General features: G+C 46.3%; 1 protein-coding gene across 1 annotated transcript in view; it reads right to left on the bottom strand.

Annotated features, from left to right (window-relative positions):
• LOC132127557 (G protein-activated inward rectifier potassium channel 2-like) overlaps positions 1-19,675 on the bottom strand; it is a 56,085-nt gene that overhangs the window by 8,081 nt on the left and 28,329 nt on the right. The window contains exon 2 of the mRNA XM_059539468.1: positions 11,129-12,047. Within this exon, the coding sequence (XP_059395451.1) occupies positions 11,129-12,029 (901 nt within the window). The 5' untranslated portion in view covers positions 12,030-12,047. The remainder of the gene's footprint in view (positions 1-11,128; positions 12,048-19,675) is intronic.

Raw genomic sequence — 19,675 nt, 5'->3', positions numbered from 1 at the left:
TAGGAGACTGTTGTGTTTTTGTGTTCATGGAAACATGGCTCAGCAACAGCGTTCCAGACGGCGGTATTCAGCTCGACCAGCTGACGTGCTATCGAGCGGACAGAGCTCTCGTCGCGGGAAGTAAATCCTATGGCCGCGGGCTTTGTGTTTACATCAATGATGCATGGTGCCCCGATGCTGTTGTGATCTGCAAACACTGCTCACCTCTGCTGGAGTTTATGATTATTAAGTGCCGGCCGTTCTATCTGCCGAGCGAATATACTGCTATACTGATCTCTTCGGTTTACATTCCCCCTATCGACATCATCAGCCACAGGAACGACGCACTAAATGAACTGTACCAGCACATCAGTGAGCAGCAGACAGCTGCATGCTGACTTAAAGAGTGTGTTTCCAAAACACCAACACATTAACTTTCCAACATGACGTAATAACATCTTAGACTTTGTTTACACCACACAGAGAGGAGCTTACAAAGCCCACCCCCCCACCTCGGAGCCTCAGACCACATCACTGTCATGCTAATGCCTGCATACAGACCACTCATTAAAGTCGCCAAACCAGTTCACAAACAGATTCAAGTGTGGCCAGAAGGATCATCAGAGGTTCTTCAAGACTGCTTCGACACAACTGACTGCCTACATCAACAAGTGTATTGATGATGTAACGGTCACCAAAACCATCACTGTCCGGGCCAACCAGAAGCCATGGATGACAGGGGAGGTCTACAGACTCCTGAAGATGAGGAAGGTGGGCCTGAGAACAGCCAGGGCCAACCTGTCCCGTGGCATCAGAGAGGCTAAGAGACAGCACTCCAGGAGGATAGCTCATCAATTCAGCGACAACAGAGACACTAGGAACCTGTGGCAGGGGATACAGACCATTACTGACTACAAGCCCCCACCACGGACCTGTGACAACAACATCTCTCTGCTGAACGAGCTGAACACCTTCTTCGCTCGCTTTGAGCAACAAAACAGCACCACTGCACAGAAGACTCCACCTCCTCCCGGCGACCAGGTGATGACGCTGACCCCAGACAGTGTGAGGAGATCCTTCAGCAGGATCAATGCACACAAAGCTCCGGGTCCTGACAACATTCCTGGGCGTGTGTTGAGAGACTGTGCAGTGGAACATCTCACTGAGTCAGGCTGTTGTTCCCACATGCTTCAAAACTAGCACCATCATTCCAGTCCCGAAGAAACCGTCTCCATCCAGGGTTCTAAATTAACTTTTTTGATCACCAGCCAACGTGGCTGGTAACTTTCTAAAGTTACCAGCCAATCAGAATTTCCACTAGCCATTTTTTTTTCGGTAAAAATAAAAAATTATGAGTGCGACTGAATGCATTTGATCATTTTATTAACATTGTTGGCATGAAAAACACATATAAAGCACAATGCATCAAAATATACACTGACTCAAATTTAAAATTATTAGTTCCCATGACGAAATTGCTTGTTTTGGTTTTTCTTTCGCGCAACTTACATGCGGCAATCCTGATAAAGCATTACGACATTCTTGTGATCAAGCCATTCATGACCCGTCAGCCATTTGGCATTAAATTTTCTTTTCTTTGTTTCTCTGTCCGTAATACAGAGCCCCGCACGTCACCTGTAGGAGAAAAAAATCAATCCGTGGCGACGGTTTTGTAATCCGTCCCCTCGGTTTATAAACCGTACTCACGAATTCATAAACTGTTCCCTCGGTTTAACAAACCGTGCCCACGGATTAACAAACCGTGCCCACAAATTCCCAATCCGTGCGCTCAGATTTATAAACCGTACCCTCGGTTTTTGAATCCGTACTCACGAATTCATAATCCGTGCACACGCTTTCGCAATCCATTCCCACGGATTTGTAAACTGGCACGCATTTGTGGCGCCGCCCCCACCGGAAGATTCTTTTCTGTTTATTAAACATTATTTTTCATAGTATCCAACGAGACCACGATCAGCATTCACAAAATAGTCTTCTTTTTAGCGTTTATTTTACATTAATCACCAATAGGATAAGACACAGCCGCCTGTTTTTTATGGCCAAAAAAATAAACGCTAAAAAGAAGAAAATAAGGGTAAAAAGCAATACAAAACAAATAATATGCCGTTTATGTTTTCATTCCTTTTCTCTCTAACTGAATGCAATGTTATTTTTGGCCTAATTATTTAATAATAACATTAACAGTGAAGCATGCATCTAACTCCGGCAGGTGGGGTGAGGTGGATGGAGCTTAGTATAATAAAATCACAAAAATAAGTCTTCATGTTAAGAAAGAATTGTACACAAGCATTTCCAAAACTGGTTATTTAGAAATTAGAAATAAAGCAATTCATGAATTATTTTATGACAAACATTGTTACTGTCTTGTAATCATTTATTTAGCCTACAAATTAAAATTATAAAAATAACTTTCTTTTTATTTTTATCATTATTATATATTATTATACAGGTTATGCATAGGAATCTTTTATCCAAAACAACTTACAAAAGAGGAAAAATAATTACTCCAGAGTCAGTCACAATGGCAGGTTTATTGTACAATAATAATCAAGTGCTATTATAAGATTATCACAAATTTAACAAGATTTTGATGCACATCTTTCTTATTAAATCTTTGTATTCCACCTCTTACTACACTTGATAGAGAATCACTTAAGACACTTTGCTGTAGACCCATTCCACATAATAATATTCATTAAAACTGTATGTTAACACGTAGGAGCTTGCTGCATGAATCTGTGAGTACGGTTTACAAATCCATGGGAACGGATTGCGAAAGTGTGCGCGCAGGTTATGAATTCGTGGGTACAGATTAAAAAACCGAGGGTGCGGTTTACAAAATCTGAGCGCACGGATTGGAAATTCGTGGGCACGGTTTGTTAAACCGAAGGAACAGTTTATGAATTCGTGAGTACGGTTTATAAACTGAGGGGACGGATTGATTGTTTTTTCTCCTACAAGTGACGTGCGGGGCTCCGTAATATCCTCATCCCCTGCCTCGTTCCTCTTTTCGCCCCCAGAAATCTGTCCCAACCACCGCCGCATTTAGTTTAATCTTAATTTTTTTCTTTAAAAGCTAACTCCCTCCTCTTTCAGTCTATGTTCCCTGCTCTGGCTCCATTCGTTCCTCTTCCTTGTGTTTTCTGATGGACGCTCTATTCGTTTCCATGTTTTTTCGCGCTGGTTTAACTGCGCAAACTGCGTGCAGCCAATGGGCGTATGAAACGTCATCACGTAGCTTTACAGCACAGTGTTCATGGGAAATGTAGGAAGTGCTGTCAGGGGGATAAATGACCGAGAACAGAGCCTCATGCCATAGATCACCAGCCAAACTGGCTAGTAAGTTTTAATTAACACCCGCCAAAATTAATTTTAACCCGCATTTGGCGGGTTGGCGGGTGTTAATTTAGAACCCTGTCTCCATCCTGCTTCAATGACTACCATGCAGTTGCACTTATCCCCATCCTCATGAAGTGCTTTGAACGGCAAGTCATGCACCACATAAAGTCTGCCCCCCCTCCATGGACCCCTTCCAGTTTGCATACCGGTCCAACCACTCTACCAATGATGCCATCGCCACTGCCGTCCACTCAGCACTCACACATCTGGACAAAAAGGACTCATATGTCAGAATTCTGTTCATAGACTTCAGTTCAGCATTCAACACAATCATCCATCAACAGCTCATTTACAAACTGATCCAGCTGGGGCTCAACACTTCGCTGTGCAACTGGCTGTTGGACTTTCTGACTGGAAGACCTCAGGCAGTACGGGTCGGCAGCAACACATCCAGCATCATCACACTGAACACTGGGGCCCCCCAAGGATGTGTGCTGAGCCCCCTCCTCTTCACTCTGCTGACCCATGACTGCACACCGCCACACAACTCCAACCTCTTCATCAAGTTTGCGGATGACACAACTGTGGTGGGTCTCATTAACAACAAACTACAGGATTGAGGTGAGCCGCCTGGCCGGGTGGTGCAGTGACAACAATCTCTCTCTGAACGTGGGGAAGACGAAGGAGATTGTTGTAGACTTCAGGAGAGCACACACTCAGCACGTTCCTCTGACCATCAACGGTGCGACTGTGGAGAGAGTGAACAGCACCAAGTTCCTGGGTGTGCACATCACAGAGGACCTCTCCTGGACTGAAAACACAGCAGCACTGGCCAAGAAATCACAACAGCGTCTCTACTTCCTCCACAAACTGATGAGAGCCAGAGCCCCGGCCCCCATCGTGTACACCTACAGAGACACCATCGAGAGCATCCTGACGAGCTGCATCACTGTGTGGTACGGCGCCTGCAACGCGTCCTGCTGAAAGACTCTGCAACGCAAAGTGAGAGCAGCTGAGAAGATCATTGGTGTCTTTCTCCCCTCCCTCCAGGACATTTACGCGACCCGTCTCACCCGCAAAGCCCTCTGCATCACAGGTGATCCCACCCACCCCTCACAGCTTCTTCAGTCTGCTGCCATCAGGGAGGAGACTGCGGAGTCTCCAGGCCAGGACCAGCAGACTGAAGGACAGCTTCATCCACCAGGCTGTCAGGAAGCTGAACTCGCTCTCGACCTTGCCTCCCCTAACCCCTTGTAGCAGAAATGACTCGAACCAGACAAATTAAAGAGTCGATCAGGGCTGTGGCTGAAACACGAGCCGAATTCCTCAGTAAGGCAACAGGAAGTCATAAAACATTCTGTGCCACAAGTCCCAAGCAAGATAACCAACCAACCAACTCTTTCACAGAACAGCTTTCAACATTAACATCACTAGAACAATTATTGACAAGAGATTGTCAAATTTGGCGAAATTAATTGAGATTCAACGCCGGACATCACATGTAAACCCATGAGGGTTATACACAATATCCTTAAACCCTTCCCCCACCCAGCAGAACCAGACTGAAATTCCTAAGGAGGGGGGGCCTTTGAACTTCTGGTCTCCACAGAAATCTTTGTCAAGAGAATGGCAAAGAAACTGTCTTTTCTACATGTATATGGACCAAAAGGACTTATAAATGAATATCAGTCCATCGCTTCACTCTATATTCATTTATGTGTAACCCACACTTTTGACTATCATGTTATAATCACTTATTGTGTATGTCTTTTAATAACTATTAGATAGCTTAAGGATACATATTCATGTCTAGTATCTATGTAATCGAATCTGCTTGCTTGAAATAGTCCTGACAATCAGTTATTTGTCAAATGTATCATATTCTTGTTATAGGAATCATGTCCAAAATTAGACCCTGCAAGAGCGGGAAAATTCGGACCACATGCTTGGTAAGATAACATATGATTTATGATACCCGAGCCAAGACAATATCTGATTGGTCAAGACAACATTTGAGGTGTGGCCAACAGGCCAGTTTAAATACTCAGGACACCATAAAATTCTGCTTTTTAGTTGTTAGCTTTGCTTCTGCTATCAGTCATGCCTGCTTTTAGCTTTAAGCTTGTAGCTTTGCTTCCTAGCTTTAGCTTTTAGCTTTGCTTCTTAGCTTTAGCTTTTAGCCATGCTGTTTGTCATCACTGTTCTTTGAGCTCGGTTCCAGCGTGCTTCGGCCTGCACACCTGCTGTTACTTAGCCACGATGAGAAGAAACGCCACCTAGTCTCGCCAAACTTTACTTCTTTTCTTTTCTTTTCCGTTTGAGAGTTTCGTGTTCTGAGTTAAGTTTAAACTCATATTTCCCTAACTTTCGATCTTCCTGCAACTTGTGTGAATGTGTGAGTGCGTGCGTTTGTGTGTTAGATTAGTTTATATGTCTTAGATTTATCTAATAAAGCCTTAAACATATTGAAAAGAGAAGTATCTTGTGTTTTGTGCTTACAAGTTAATGTCTTAAACTGCCTAAAAATCTTGTTACTGTGCTAATTGATAGTGTTTTCACTATAGTTTGGATATTAATATCCAGCGCAGATTTGATGTTAAATGGCTCGTTCAGTGAATCGCAGGGCGTCTCAGTGATCAGCCGTGAAACAGTGATTCTGTTCAAATTTCCTTTAAAATCTTAAATGATTCCCTTTGAGCTAAATTGACCTGTTTCCCTTACACCCTTCTGCCCCAGGCACCACTGAACTGTGAACCTCAGCTTGCCCCCCCACCTCCCACAAATACCCTGGGGCCTGCAGCAGACGTTTTATACAGCATTGGTCTGCTCACTACCTCATTCAGCATTTAACTGACCTCATTCAACTACCTCTTCAGTCATCTCTTTTGCACTACAATAATTATATCTGCACTGTTTACTTCACTGGTTTGCACTCTGTCTACCATGTGCCTTGTGCTGCTTTACTTATCTTTCTTTTTACATGACCTATTTGTATAGTTGTACTTTATATTTTATTATTTTATTATCTGTATTTAATGTTCTACTGTTAGTCTTATCTGTACGCACCAAGGATCTGAGAGTAACGCAATTTCAATTATTTGTATGTATGTACTGTACATGTGGAAGAATTGACAATAAAACAGACTTGACTGGATCAGAAGCGGAGTCCAGCCAATCAGAGCACACCTCGCATTTCAGAACGATGAGCTTTGTAAAAATCGACATGCTTCAGAAGGCAGGGCATAGAGGAGAAACAATAATGTACATTATGTGGATAAAAAATTTTTTTAACCTTAAACCACATAAACAGTACGTTCTTTACACCAAATAATGTTCTTTTTAGCAGAATCATATGACCCCTTTAAAGCTGAACAGCGCGTCCCTGTCGACATGTGTCCTGTGATGACACGTGTCCTCATCGCCATGGCAACAGGTCATGCCCTGAGCAGTGAGCACCCTCGACAGACTCTAGAACCACAGTCAATCCTGAAGAACACTTCTGTCTCTTCCTCTCTCAGGGAAAAGCGTCTGAAAGAGTTCACACGGCCTTCTGTGTGTCGTGATCTGCTTCATACTGAGCACGAGACGGACTGAGAGTCCTGCCGCAGTGATGACAGAAATAACACCAGTAATCATAATAACAGTAACACTCCGGAGCGCGGTTTAGATAAGGTTGTTATATAATGTCAGTGGGTTTTCCTAAAGCTGTGCCGTCGCCATGGCAACGTGCTCACAAACCCTCAAAATAGCATCACAATCGCAGAGAAAGAAGACATGCTGCTTCTTTTTTTTGCCTAATTGTATCTAGAAGATCCTCCATTTCTACAGCGTTTCTCAGCGGCTGTGCGACGCGACTTTCCTTTTTTATCTCAGACTATTTTAACGCTGAACTGCAGCTCATAGAAAATGAGAAGCTGAAATCAGTCTCCAAGGTCATTAGAAACAGTGGAAAAATCTCAAAGAAATTAGCAAGCGCAGACGTTTCCATCTATTCCACAGACCCGATAATAACTGAGCTGACAGATGATCATGTCCCCTCGTTCTTTATATATGGTGTGATTCCTCTCGTTCGTCTGCAGTGTGAACAGATGGAGCTCACATCATGCATTCACTGTGGGGAAGAGCTCAAATGTGCAGAATACAAATGTGAGCAACCACCAGAAGATGTTAACTTCTCCATAGGATCATCTGTGGAGAGATCTGTGCACTAAAAGAACAACTACTAAAAACATGTTTAATCCCTCTTATTTTTTAAGTTATAAACATCTTGGAGATTGTGATGTAAACTTATGAGCACAACTGTATTTACCCTCAACTATTAACTAAAGCACAATCTGCACACCACACACTTCTTCTCTCTCTTCCTGCTTTAAACTCACCATGAAAACAAAACTGACATTTCTTATGTTTTTATGGAAAAATGCAGTGTTTATTACACAGTTTTTTCAACTACTTGCTCACAAAATGCAAAATGCCTCACTTCTCTTGAAGCACTGCATTCAAATATCACAAACACGTCTCAAAAGCAGACAGACTGTCATTATCTGCTTTAATAAACCATTTTCTGCTGCAAACCTGTAAATCAGCTGGTCAGTTCAAGTATCCCTGCACTGAGAGAATCACATATCTGGATCAGTGTGGTTCTGATGTGTGTCGCTGCTAATCTGCAAATAAGAGCGGAGGAGTAAAGAAAGTGTGAGACGCTCGCTGGTCTTCTAAAGGTGTTACGTCAGCGAGTCGAGTCACACACTCCTCTGAATCGACCGCAGTGCTTCTACACACACGTGCCTGTCTCTGCACATCTCCAGATCATCCACCCTCCCTCACACAGCAGAGAGCGACACAGAGCTGAAGAAACCATCGTGTGAGGAGCTCAGAGTCTGTAATGATCCACAGACACACGAGGTCACGTCACGCTCATCTAACGTGTTTCCAATACTGCACTACACTGAGATTTCTGGGATATTTCCCAGCACACAGAGCCTTTATACGCCACTGAGTATTGATCTGGCACTATTTTTACAGTATATCATGAGTCCTGATTCAGAGTCTTTCTCTTGGGATGCTGTTAGAGCCATCGTTCACCTGAAAACTGAAAATCTTACCATTTACTGAACAATTATTTTAAAAAATCACTCATTTGTGTCCCTGCAGCACAGAAGCAGTCATCAGTGTCACAGACGTATATTTGTAGCAATACACAACAATACATTGTATGAGTCACAATTATACATTTCTCTTTAATGCCAAAAATCATCAGGATATTAAGTAAACATCATGTTCCATGAAGATATTTAGTAAATCTCCTACCTTAAATATATCAAAACCTAATGTTTGATTAGTAATATGCATTGCTTAGAACTTCATCTGAACAACTTTAAAGATGATTTTCTCAATATTTAGATTTTTTTGCTCCCTCAGATTCCAGGTTTTCAAATAGTTGTATCTCAGACAAATATTGTCCTCCGAACAAAGCACACATCAGTGGAGAGATGATTTATTCATTATGATTTATTCAGATTTGTGGTCATCTAGTTGGCCAGTGAGGACCAGAGATAGTTACTATAAATATACTCGTCGAACTGACTAATTAGTTCCTAAAACACAAGTTGTAAACTAATTCAAATACCACAATATGAAACTGACTCGATTAGTCACGTGTGAAAATATAGACAGAATTAACGAATTAACCTGCACGTCAGCAAACCAAAGTAACCGGAGTGCATAACATGGTGTTTCATCAGAACACACTGAAACTATTGGTTGGGAGACTCTCCTCATTCCTCGTGTTGAGGTAATGAAACCTGTCAAATCACTCAAGTGGAGGTCTGGGAATGATGCAGTGATTATAACGTGACAAAAATGATATTTCAGCTTCTTCTTCATTTAGATTGAGCATTTAGATCAGAACGGAAACATAATTTCATCATTCGACTGCTGGTGAATGCTAGTTATCCTGTAATAATCCTCATGAACAAGTAATCTGTTTTAACGTTACTGCATTGCGTCAGTTACTTTCTTAATATTGTGATGATAATACTGACACAAATATGCTGTCAGCGACAAGTACAACAGCACTGTACGAACCAACGAGCTAACTTTAATCAACTGCTTTAAACCATCTGAGCTTAAAAAACAATACTTATCAGTACTGTGATCTTAAAATAATCAAAACAATAATTAGCATTATTACTATAATTAGGGGAGTGAATGAACAGTGCTCTCTTCGTCCCTCAATACTCATGACTGAAGTGCCCTTGAGCAAGGCACTGAACCCCGGGTGTTGCCCACTGCTCCGGGTGTGTGTGTTCATGGTGTGTTCACTTCTCACTGCTGTGTGTGTGTGCACTGCTCCGGGTGTGTGTTCATGGTGTGTTCACTTCTCACTGCTGTGTGTGTGTGCACTGCTCCGGGTGTGTGTTCATGGTGTGTTCACTTCTCACTGCTGTGTGTGTGTGCACTGCTCCGGGTGTGTGTTCATGGTGTGTTCACTTCTCACTGCTGTGTGTGTGTGCACTGCTCCGGGTGTGTGTTCATGGTGTGTTCACTTCTCACTGCTGTGTGTGTGTGCACTGCTCCGGGTGTGTGTGTTCATGGTGTGTTCACTTCTCACTGCTGTGTGTGTGTGCACTGCTCCGGGTGTGTGTGTTCATGGTGTGTTCACTTTTCACTGCTGTGTGTGTGTTCACTGCTCCGGGTGTGTGTGTTCATGGTGTGTTCACTTCTCACTGCTGTGTGTGTGTGCACTGCTCCGGGTGTGTGTTCATGGTGTGTTCACTTCTCACTGCTGTGTGTGTGTGCACTGCTCCGGGTGTGTGTTCATGGTGTGTTCACTTCTCACTGCTGTGTGTGTGTGCACTGCTCCGGGTGTGTGTTCATGGTGTGTTCACTTCTCACTGCTGTGTGTGTGTGCACTGCTCCGGGTGTGTGTTCATGGTGTGTTCACTTCTCACTGCTGTGTGTGTGTTCACTGCTCCGGGTGTGTGTTCATGGTGTGTTCACTTCTCACTGCTGTGTGTGTGTGCACTGCTCCGGGTGTGTGTTCATGGTGTGTTCACTTCTCACTGCTGTGTGTGTGTTCACTGCTCCGGGTGTGTGTTCATGGTGTGTTCACTTCTCACTGCTGTGTGTGTGTGCACTGCTCCGGGTGTGTGTTCATGGTGTGTTCACTTCTCACTGCTGTGTGTGTGTTCACTGCTCCGGGTGTGTGTTCATGGTGTGTTCACTTCTCACTGCTGTGTGTGTGTGCACTGCTCCGGGTGTGTGTTCATGGTGTGTTCACTTCTCACTGCTGTGTGTGTGTTCACTGCTCCGGGTGTGTGTTCATGGTGTGTTCACTTCTCACTGCTGTGTGTGTGTTCACTGCTCCGGGTGTGTGTTCATGGTGTGTTCACTTCTCACTGCTGTGTGTGTGTTCACTGCTCCGGGTGTGTGTTCATGGTGTGTTCACTTCTCACTGCTGTGTGTGTGTGCACTGCTCCGGGTGTGTGTTCATGGTGTGTTCACTTCTCACTGCTGTGTGTGTGTGCACTGGGATGGGTTAAATGCAGAGCACCAATTTTGAGTATGGGTTACCATACTTGGCAAATGTCACAACTTTTTTTTCATAAAAGTCAAATGTGTTACATGTAATTGCAATTTCTGAGTGCAAACAGTACAGCACATCTCCAGAAATGCCTGATCAAATGCACACTTTTAATGCAATGCAAGTGATTTTGGAAAGAAGCATCTGCTAAATCCACTATGTGTAAATTTAATCTCTGAGCGCAATGAAATGACTGTGGCGTACCTGTGGCCTCCACCATGCCCTCCAGGATCACCACGATCTCCAGCTCCTCATGGGCCAGGTGCTCTTTGGAGATCTCCCAGAAGGGGCTGTGCTGATTGATCTCGTGGCAGATGATGAGCGGAGACACCAGGAAGAGCCGGTCATCTCCGGTGTCGTAGCCCACGTTCATGTCCGTCTGATTGAGAGGGATGAACTCTCCCTCCTTGGTCTGTTTGGACTTGATCAGTTTGGCTCTAATAGACGCCTCTACGATGTGTGAGTTCCGCAGGTCTCCGACGCGAAACATCAGACAAAGCCGTCCATCGCGCATGGAGATGACGGCGTTGGTGGAGAACACCAGAGTCTCTGCACGCTTCTTGGGCTCCGAGATCTTCACGAACATGCAGCCCACCATGAAAGCATTGACGATGGAGCCCAGCACCGACTGCACCAGCAGCAGCACGATGCCCTCGGGACACTTGTCAGTGATCACCCTGTGGCCGTAGCCGATGGTCGTCTCCGTCTCTATCGAGAACAAGAATGCCGTCACAAAGCCGTTGAGGTTGTTGACGCAAGGAGTCCACTGGTTGTCTCCTATGTGCTCCAAATCTCCTCGTATGTAAGCGATCAGCCACCACATGAAGCCGAAGAACAGCCACGTCACGGTGTAAACCAGCACGAAGATGAACAGATTAAACCCCCACTTGAGGTCCACCAGCGTGGTGAAGATGTCTGTCAGGTAGCGGTAGGTCTCCCTCACGTTTCCGTGATGCACGTTGCACTTGCCGTCTTTGCGGACGTAGCGCTGGATCTTCTGCTTGACACGCTCCCTGTTCTTCAGAGGTTTGGGGACGTCGTCCCACGTCTGCTTGGGCAGCTTGGGCTGTCGGACCATTACGGTGCTCTCGACATCCTGCTCCATCTGGACTTCTGTAAAATTCTGGAAAGAGGGAGAGAGACAGGATTGGTGAGCAGTGGCACACGTGCCCATCAGTCCTCCTAACACGGAGCATCACCAAAGACATTTACAGTGGATGCCAAAATGAACAAGACAGTAGTACTCTCAGCAGCTAAAAATGGTTGTAAGTCAGTCATGTTAAAAATAATGTCATAAATAGAATTTCTTTATCATTTAACTTCTATTAACTAAAGCTAACCAGCTAATCAGCTTTTGTCCTCGGTGCACTTGAGCAGAGTTTTTTTAGGAGCTTTGCAGGAAAGTTTATTGAAGCCTCTCGGAGACACAGTTCTTCTGGATTGAGTCTGTCTCAGTGTGTTCTGTTTCTTCATGTCACTCCAGACAGACTGATGATCAGATCAGATCACATCTCACTGCATTATTACAATTAATGGACAAATTAATGTTTGGAAATGTAAACTGATATTTCCTACAGACACACTCCAGCAAAAGATCCCGTCACACTTTTGCAGACACCTCCACCGGTGAGTTTTACTGAACGTTCATCCAAACTGACCAGATTCTATCGCTCGTCCATCAGCTTTGACCTGATGAACTCTGACCTCACGCATCTCACTCAATAATGCACTCTGAATGTAATAAAAAAGCTGTCTTATGAATTCCTTATCTTTTCATATTTGAATGATATTTTCATCTTTACCTCAATATCCTCCTCCTCTTCAGAGACAAACAGAGTCTGAAGACTAATTCTGGTGTCATTAGTCACTGGCAGCAACACAGACAACAGATAGACAGGTAATTCAATTGGCAGTGCATCACACACACACACACACACACACACACTGTAAAGCAGTGAAGTGGGTGTGTCTGTGGTGAAATAACACTGACTCGCCACAAATAATGATTCTGTTCCTCTAAAGGCACCATTATATACTATAGAAAAGAATAGAATAGTATGAAATAGAATAAGTGGGATGGAATTTTTAAGAAAATATTAAGGGATATAAACTTATTTTATGATACCCAAAATTCAAATCCAACAAAGAACAAGTGAGTGCACTGACATGATGTCAGAAGATCATAGGGACACCTAGCAACCTCATAACAACCTCCCAGAACTCCTTGGAATCCACAACAGCCATAGTCCTCAGCTTCCTGAGGATCATTTTCTTCAGGACAGGTACAGGTGGAGTGTGATAGTGTCACCATGACAAGCAGGTGCTGTGCAGCGGCTGACTAATGATATTATTGATCAGGTGATCAGCAAGTGACCTGTGGACTGAAGAGCGGCTGGACTGGAGGCGACAGGGGCCATTAACACAGGAGAACAACGAGGAGAGAAAAGCAGCCTGATGCTCAGGAGAGAGACTCTGATCTCCAGTGACAGCACGTTTAAGAGGAAGAGCCGAAACGCTTTGGGAGGGACGTGTATGTCAGTTCACATGTCACTTCACGTCCCGAGCGATGCCTTGAGCAGATACACAGAGAGCAGCTCGCATGTCTGATTACTGACTCACACACACACACACACACTAGAAGAGTGTGGTTTGATTCCTAGTGTTCTTCAAAACATCTCTGGTGTTCTAAAGGAGAAGAAAAGTCATACAGCTTTGGAAGGACAATAGGGGGAGTAAATGATGAAAGGGTGGCCATTCTATGGTGAACTATACCTTTACAGTTTTTTTTATTGCTAAACGACAGTGGGCACTACTGGAGTCACATGAGCAAAACTTTAACTACAGTCTGCACAGCAGCGGTTCATGTGGACCAAACTCTAGTTCATTTTTCATTGCTTAAACACAGTTTTCAAAACTCTACACACTTATCCCATGACTTTAACCACAACCTGCACAACACTGTGGATTTACAGCACTTTGTTCAAATGCTAACACACTGCTGTCAAAACTGTGAAGCACACATTCAAAACAGAAGAGATTTCAAACACTGCTGATTGCAATTTCAGGATTAGCCCTGAAAATTATTTATTCGAATTACAGTATGTACTTTTAGTTTCTCAGTGAGGGTTGTTTGTAGTGTTTCTCCTCTCTGTGTGTTCCGAGTGACGGTGTGTGTTATCTCAGTGAGGGTCGTGTGTGGTGTTTTTCCTCTCGGTGTGTTCCGAGTGACGGTGTGTGTTATCTCAGTGAGGGTCGTGTGTGGTGTTTCTCCTCTCGGTGTGTTCTGAGTGACGGTGTGTGTTATCTCACTGAGGGTCGTGTGTGGTGTTTCTCCTCTCGGTGTGTTCTGAGTGACGGTGTGTGTTATCTCAGCGAGAGTCGTGTGGGGTGTTTCTCCTCTCGGTGTGTTCCGAGTGACGGTGTGTGTTATCTCAGTGAGGGTCGTGTGTGGTGTTTCTCCTCTCGGTGTGTTCCGAGTGACGGTGTGTGTTATCTCACTGAGGGTCGTGTGTGGTGTTTCTCCTCTCGGTGTGTTCTGAGTGACGGTGTGTGTTATCTCACTGAGGGTTGTGTGTGGTGTTTCTCCTCTCGGTGTGTTCCGAGTGACGGTGTGTGTTATCTCAGCGAGAGTCGTGTGTGGTGTTTCTCCTCTCGGTGTGTTCTGAGTGACGGTGTGTGTTATCTCAGTGAGGGTCGTGTGTGGTGTTTCTCCTCTCTGTGTGTTCTGAGTGACGGTGTGTGTTACCTCAGCGAGGGTTGTGTGTGGTGTTTCTCCTCTCGGTGTGTTCCGAGTGACGGTGTGTGTTATCTCAGCGAGGGTCGTGTGTGGTGTTTTTCCTCTCGGTGTGTTCCGAGTGACGGTGTGTGTTATCTCAGCGAGGGTTGTGTGTGGTGTTTCTCCTCTCGGTGTGTTCCGAGTGACGGTGTGTGTTACCTCAGCGAGGGTTGTGTGTGGTGTTTCTGCTCTCGGTGTGTTCTGAGTGACGGTGTGTGTTATCTCAGTGAGGGTCGTGTGTGGTGTTTCTCCTCTCGGTGTGTTCCGAGTGACGGTGTGTGTTATCTCAGCGAGGGTTGTGTGTGGTGTTTCTCCTCTCGGTGTGTTCCGAGTGACGGTGTGTGTTATCTCAGTGAGGGTTGTGTGTGGTGTTTTTCCTCTCGGTGTGTTCCGAGTGACGGTGTGTGTTATCTCAGTGAGGGTTGTGTGTAGTGTTTCTCCTCTCGGTGTGTTCTGAGTGACGGTGTGTGTTATCTCAGCGAGGGTTGTGTGTGGTGTTTCTCCTCTCGGTGTGTTCTGAGTGACGGTGTGTGTTATCTCAACGAGGGTTGTGTGTGGTGTTTTTCCTCTCGGTGTGTTCCGAGTGACGGTGTGTGTTATCTCAGTGAGGGTCGTGTGTGGTGTTTCTCCTCTCGGTGTGTTCTGAGTGACGGTGTGTGTTATCTCAGCGAGGGTTGTGTGTGGTGTTTTTCCTCTCGGTGTGTTCTGAGTGACGGTGTGTGTTATCTCAGCGAGGGTTGTGTGTGGTGTTTTTCCTCTCGGTGTGTTCCGAGTGACGGTGTGTGTTATCTCAGTGAGGGTCGTGTGTGGTGTTTCTCCTCTCTGTGTGTTCTGAGTGACGGTGTGTGTTATCTCAGCGAGGGTTGTGTGTGGTGTTTCTCCTCTCGGTGTGTTCTGAGTGACGGTGTGTGTTATCTCAGTGAGGGTTGTGTGTGGAGTTTCTCCTCTCGGTGTGTTCCAAGTGACGGTGTGTGGTGTTTCTCCTCTCGGTGTGTTCCGAGTGACGATGTGTGTTATCTCAGTGAGGGTCGTGTGTGGTGTTTCTCCTCTCGGTGTGTTCCGAGTGACGGTGTGTGTTATCTCAGTGAGGGTCGTGTGTGGTGTTTTTCCTCTCGGTGTGTTCCGAGTGACGGTGTGTGTTATCTCAGCGAGGGTTGTGTGTGGTGTTTCTCCTCTCGGTGTGTTCCGAGTGACGGTGTGTGTTATCTCACTGAGGGTTGTGTGTAGTGTTTCTCCTCTCGGTGTGTTCCGAGTGACGGTGTGTGTTATCTCAGCGAGGGTTGTGTGTAGTGTTTCTCCTCTCGGTGTGTTCTGAGTGACGGTGTGTGTTATCTCAGTGAGGGTCGTGTGTGGTGTTTCTCCTCTCGGTGTGTTCTGAGTGACGGTGTGTGTTATCTCAGTGAGGGTTGTGTGTGGTGTTTTTCCTCTCGGTGTGTTCCGAGTGACGGTGTGTGTTATCTCAGTGAGGGTTGTGTGTAGTGTTTCTCCTCTCGGTGTGTTCTGAGTGACGGTGTGTGTTATCTCAGCGAGGGTTGTGTGTGGTGTTTCTCCTCTCGGTGTGTTCTGAGTGACGGTGTGTGTTATCTCAACGAGGGTTGTGTGTGGTGTTTTTCCTCTCGGTTTGTTCCGAGTGACGGTGTGTGTTATCTCAGTGAGGGTCGTGTGTGGTGTTTCTCCTCTCGGTGTGTTCTGAGTGACGGTGTGTGTTATCTCAGCGAGGGTTGTGTGTGGTGTTTCTCCTCTCGGTGTGTTCCGAGTGACGGTGTGTGTTATCTCAGCGAGAGTCGTGTGTGGTGTTTCTCCTCTCGGTGTGTTCTGAGTGACGGTGTGTGTTATCTCAGTGAGGGTCGTGTGTGGTGTTTCTCCTCTCTGTGTGTTCTGAGTGACGGTGTGTGTTACCTCAGCGAGGGTTGTGTGTGGTGTTTCTCCTCTCGGTGTGTTCCGAGTGACGGTGTGTGTTATCTCAGCGAAGGTCGTGTGTGGTGTTTTTCCTCTCGGTGTGTTCCGAGTGACGGTGTGTGTTATCTCAGCGAGGGTTGTGTGTGGTGTTTCTCCTCTCGGTGTGTTCCGAGTGACGGTGTGTGTTACCTCAGCGAGGGTTGTGTGTGGTGTTTCTGCTCTCGGTGTGTTCTGAGTGACGGTGTGTGTTATCTCAGTGAGGGTCGTGTGTGGTGTTTCTCCTCTCGGTGTGTTCCGAGTGACGGTGTGTGTTATCTCAGCGAGGGTTGTGTGTGGTGTTTCTCCTCTCGGTGTGTTCCGAGTGACGGTGTGTGTTATCTCAGTGAGGGTTGTGTGTGGTGTTTTTCCTCTCGGTGTGTTCCGAGTGACGGTGTGTGTTATCTCAGTGAGGGTTGTGTGTAGTGTTTCTCCTCTCGGTGTGTTCTGAGTGACGGTGTGTGTTATCTCAGCGAGGGTTGTGTGTGGTGTTTCTCCTCTCGGTGTGTTCTGAGTGACGGTGTGTGTTATCTCAACGAGGGTTGTGTGTGGTGTTTTTCCTCTCGGTGTGTTCCGAGTGACGGTGTGTGTTATCTCAGTGAGGGTCGTGTGTGGTGTTTCTCCTCTCGGTGTGTTCTGAGTGACGGTGTGTGTTATCTCAGCGAGGGTTGTGTGTGGTGTTTTTCCTCTCGGTGTGTTCTGAGTGACGGTGTGTGTTATCTCAGCGAGGGTTGTGTGTGGTGTTTTTCCTCTCGGTGTGTTCCGAGTGACGGTGTGTGTTATCTCAGTGAGGGTCGTGTGTGGTGTTTCTCCTCTCTGTGTGTTCTGAGTGACGGTGTGTGTTATCTCAGCGAGGGTTGTGTGTGGTGTTTCTCCTCTCGGTGTGTTCTGAGTGACGGTGTGTGTTATCTCAGTGAGGGTTGTGTGTGGAGTTTCTCCTCTCGGTGTGTTCCAAGTGACGGTGTGTGGTGTTTCTCCTCTCGGTGTGTTCCGAGTGACGATGTGTGTTATCTCAGTGAGGGTCGTGTGTGGTGTTTCTCCTCTCGGTGTGTTCCGAGTGACGGTGTGTGTTATCTCAGTGAGGGTCGTGTGTGGTGTTTTTCCTCTCGGTGTGTTCCGAGTGACGGTGTGTGTTATCTCAGCGAGGGTTGTGTGTGGTGTTTCTCCTCTCGGTGTGTTCCGAGTGACGGTGTGTGTTATCTCACTGAGGGTTGTGTGTAGTGTTTCTCCTCTCGGTGTGTTCCGAGTGACGGTGTGTGTTATCTCAGCGAGGGTTGTGTGTAGTGTTTCTCCTCTCGGTGTGTTCTGAGTGACGGTGTGTGTTATCTCAGTGAGGGTCGTGTGTGGTGTTTCTCCTCTCGGTGTGTTCTGAGTGACGGTGTGTGTTATCTCAGTGAGGGTTGTGTGTGGTGTTTTTCCTCTCGGTGTGTTCCGAGTGACGGTGTGTGTTATCTCAGTGAGGGTTGTGTGTAGTGTTTCTCCTCTCGGTGTGTTCTGAGTGACGGTGTGTGTTATCTCAGCGAGGGTTGTGTGTGGTGTTTCTCCTCTCGGTGTGTTCTGAGTGACGGTGTGTGTTATCTCAACGAGGGTTGTGTGTGGTGTTTTTCCTCTCGGTGTGTTCCGAGTGACGGTGTGTGTTATCTCAGTGAGGGTCGTGTGTGGTGTTTCTCCTCTCGGTGTGTTCCGAGTGACGGTGTGTGTTATCTCAGTGAGGGTTGTGTGTAGTGTTTCTCCTCTCGGTGTGTTCTGAGTGACGGTGTGTGTTATCTCAGCGAGGGTTGTGTGTGGTGTTTCTCCTCTCGGTGTGTTCTGAGTGACGGTGTGTGTTATCTCAACGAGGGTTGTGTGTGGTGTTTTTCCTCTCGGTGTGTTCCGAGTGACGGTGTGTGTTATCTCAGTGAGGGTCGTGTGTGGTGTTTCTCCTCTCGGTGTGTTCTGAGTGACGGTGTGTGTTATCTCAGCGAGGGTTGTGTGTGGTGTTTTTCCTCTCGGTGTGTTCTGAGTGACGGTGTGTGTTATCTCAGCGAGGGTTGTGTGTGGTGTTTTTCCTCTCGGTGTGTTCCGAGTGACGGTGTGTGTTATCTCAGTGAGGGTCGTGTGTGGTGTTTCTCCTCTCTGTGTGTTCTGAGTGACGGTGTGTGTTATCTCAGCGAGGGTTGTGTGTGGTGTTTCTCCTCTCGGTGTGTTCTGAGTGACGGTGTGTGTTATCTCAGTGAGGGTTGTGTGTGGAGTTTCTCCTCTCGGTGTGTTCCAAGTGACGGTGTGTGGTGTTTCTCCTCTCGGTGTGTTCCGAGTGACGATGTGTGTTATCTCAGTGAGGGTCGTGTGTGGTGTTTCTCCTCTCGGTGTGTTCCGAGTGACGGTGTGTGTTATCTCAGTGAGGGTCGTGTGTGGTGTTTTTCCTCTCGGTGTGTTCCGAGTGACGGTGTGTGTTATCTCAGCGAGGGTTGTGTGTGGTGTTTCTCCTCTCGGTGTGTTCCGAGTGACGGTGTGTGTTATCTCTGTGAGGGTTGTGTGTGGTGTCTTTCCTCTCGGTGTGTTCCGGGTGACGGTGTGTGTTATCTCAGTGAGGGTCGTGTGTGGTGTTTCTCCTCTCGGTGTGTTCTGAGTGACGGTGTGTGTTATCTCAGTGAGGGTTGTGTGTGGTGTTTTTCCTCTCGGTGTGTTCCGAGTGACGGTGTGTGTTATCTCAGTGAGGGTTGTGTGTAGTGTTTCTCCTCTCGGTGTGTTCTGAGTGACGGTGTGTGTTATCTCAGCGAGGGTTGTGTGTGGTGTTTCTCCTCTCGGTGTGTTCTGAGTGACGGTGTGTGTTATCTCAACGAGGGTTGTGTGTGGTGTTTTTCCTCTCGGTGTGTTCCGAGTGACGGTGTGTGTTATCTCAGTGAGGGTCGTGTGTGGTGTTTCTCCTCTCGGTGTGTTCCGAGTGACGGTGTGTGTTATCTCAGTGAGGGTTGTGTGTAGTGTTTCTCCTCTCGGTGTGTTCTGAGTGACGGTGTGTGTTATCTCAGCGAGGGTTGTGTGTGGTGTTTCTCCTCTCGGTG

This window comes from Carassius carassius, chromosome 45, assembly GCF_963082965.1.
Source record: "Carassius carassius chromosome 45, fCarCar2.1, whole genome shotgun sequence".
Classification (NCBI taxonomy): domain Eukaryota; kingdom Metazoa; phylum Chordata; class Actinopteri; order Cypriniformes; family Cyprinidae; genus Carassius; species Carassius carassius.
Note: the sequence above shows the minus strand (reverse complement) of the source record. Positions and strands in the feature narration are given on the sequence as shown.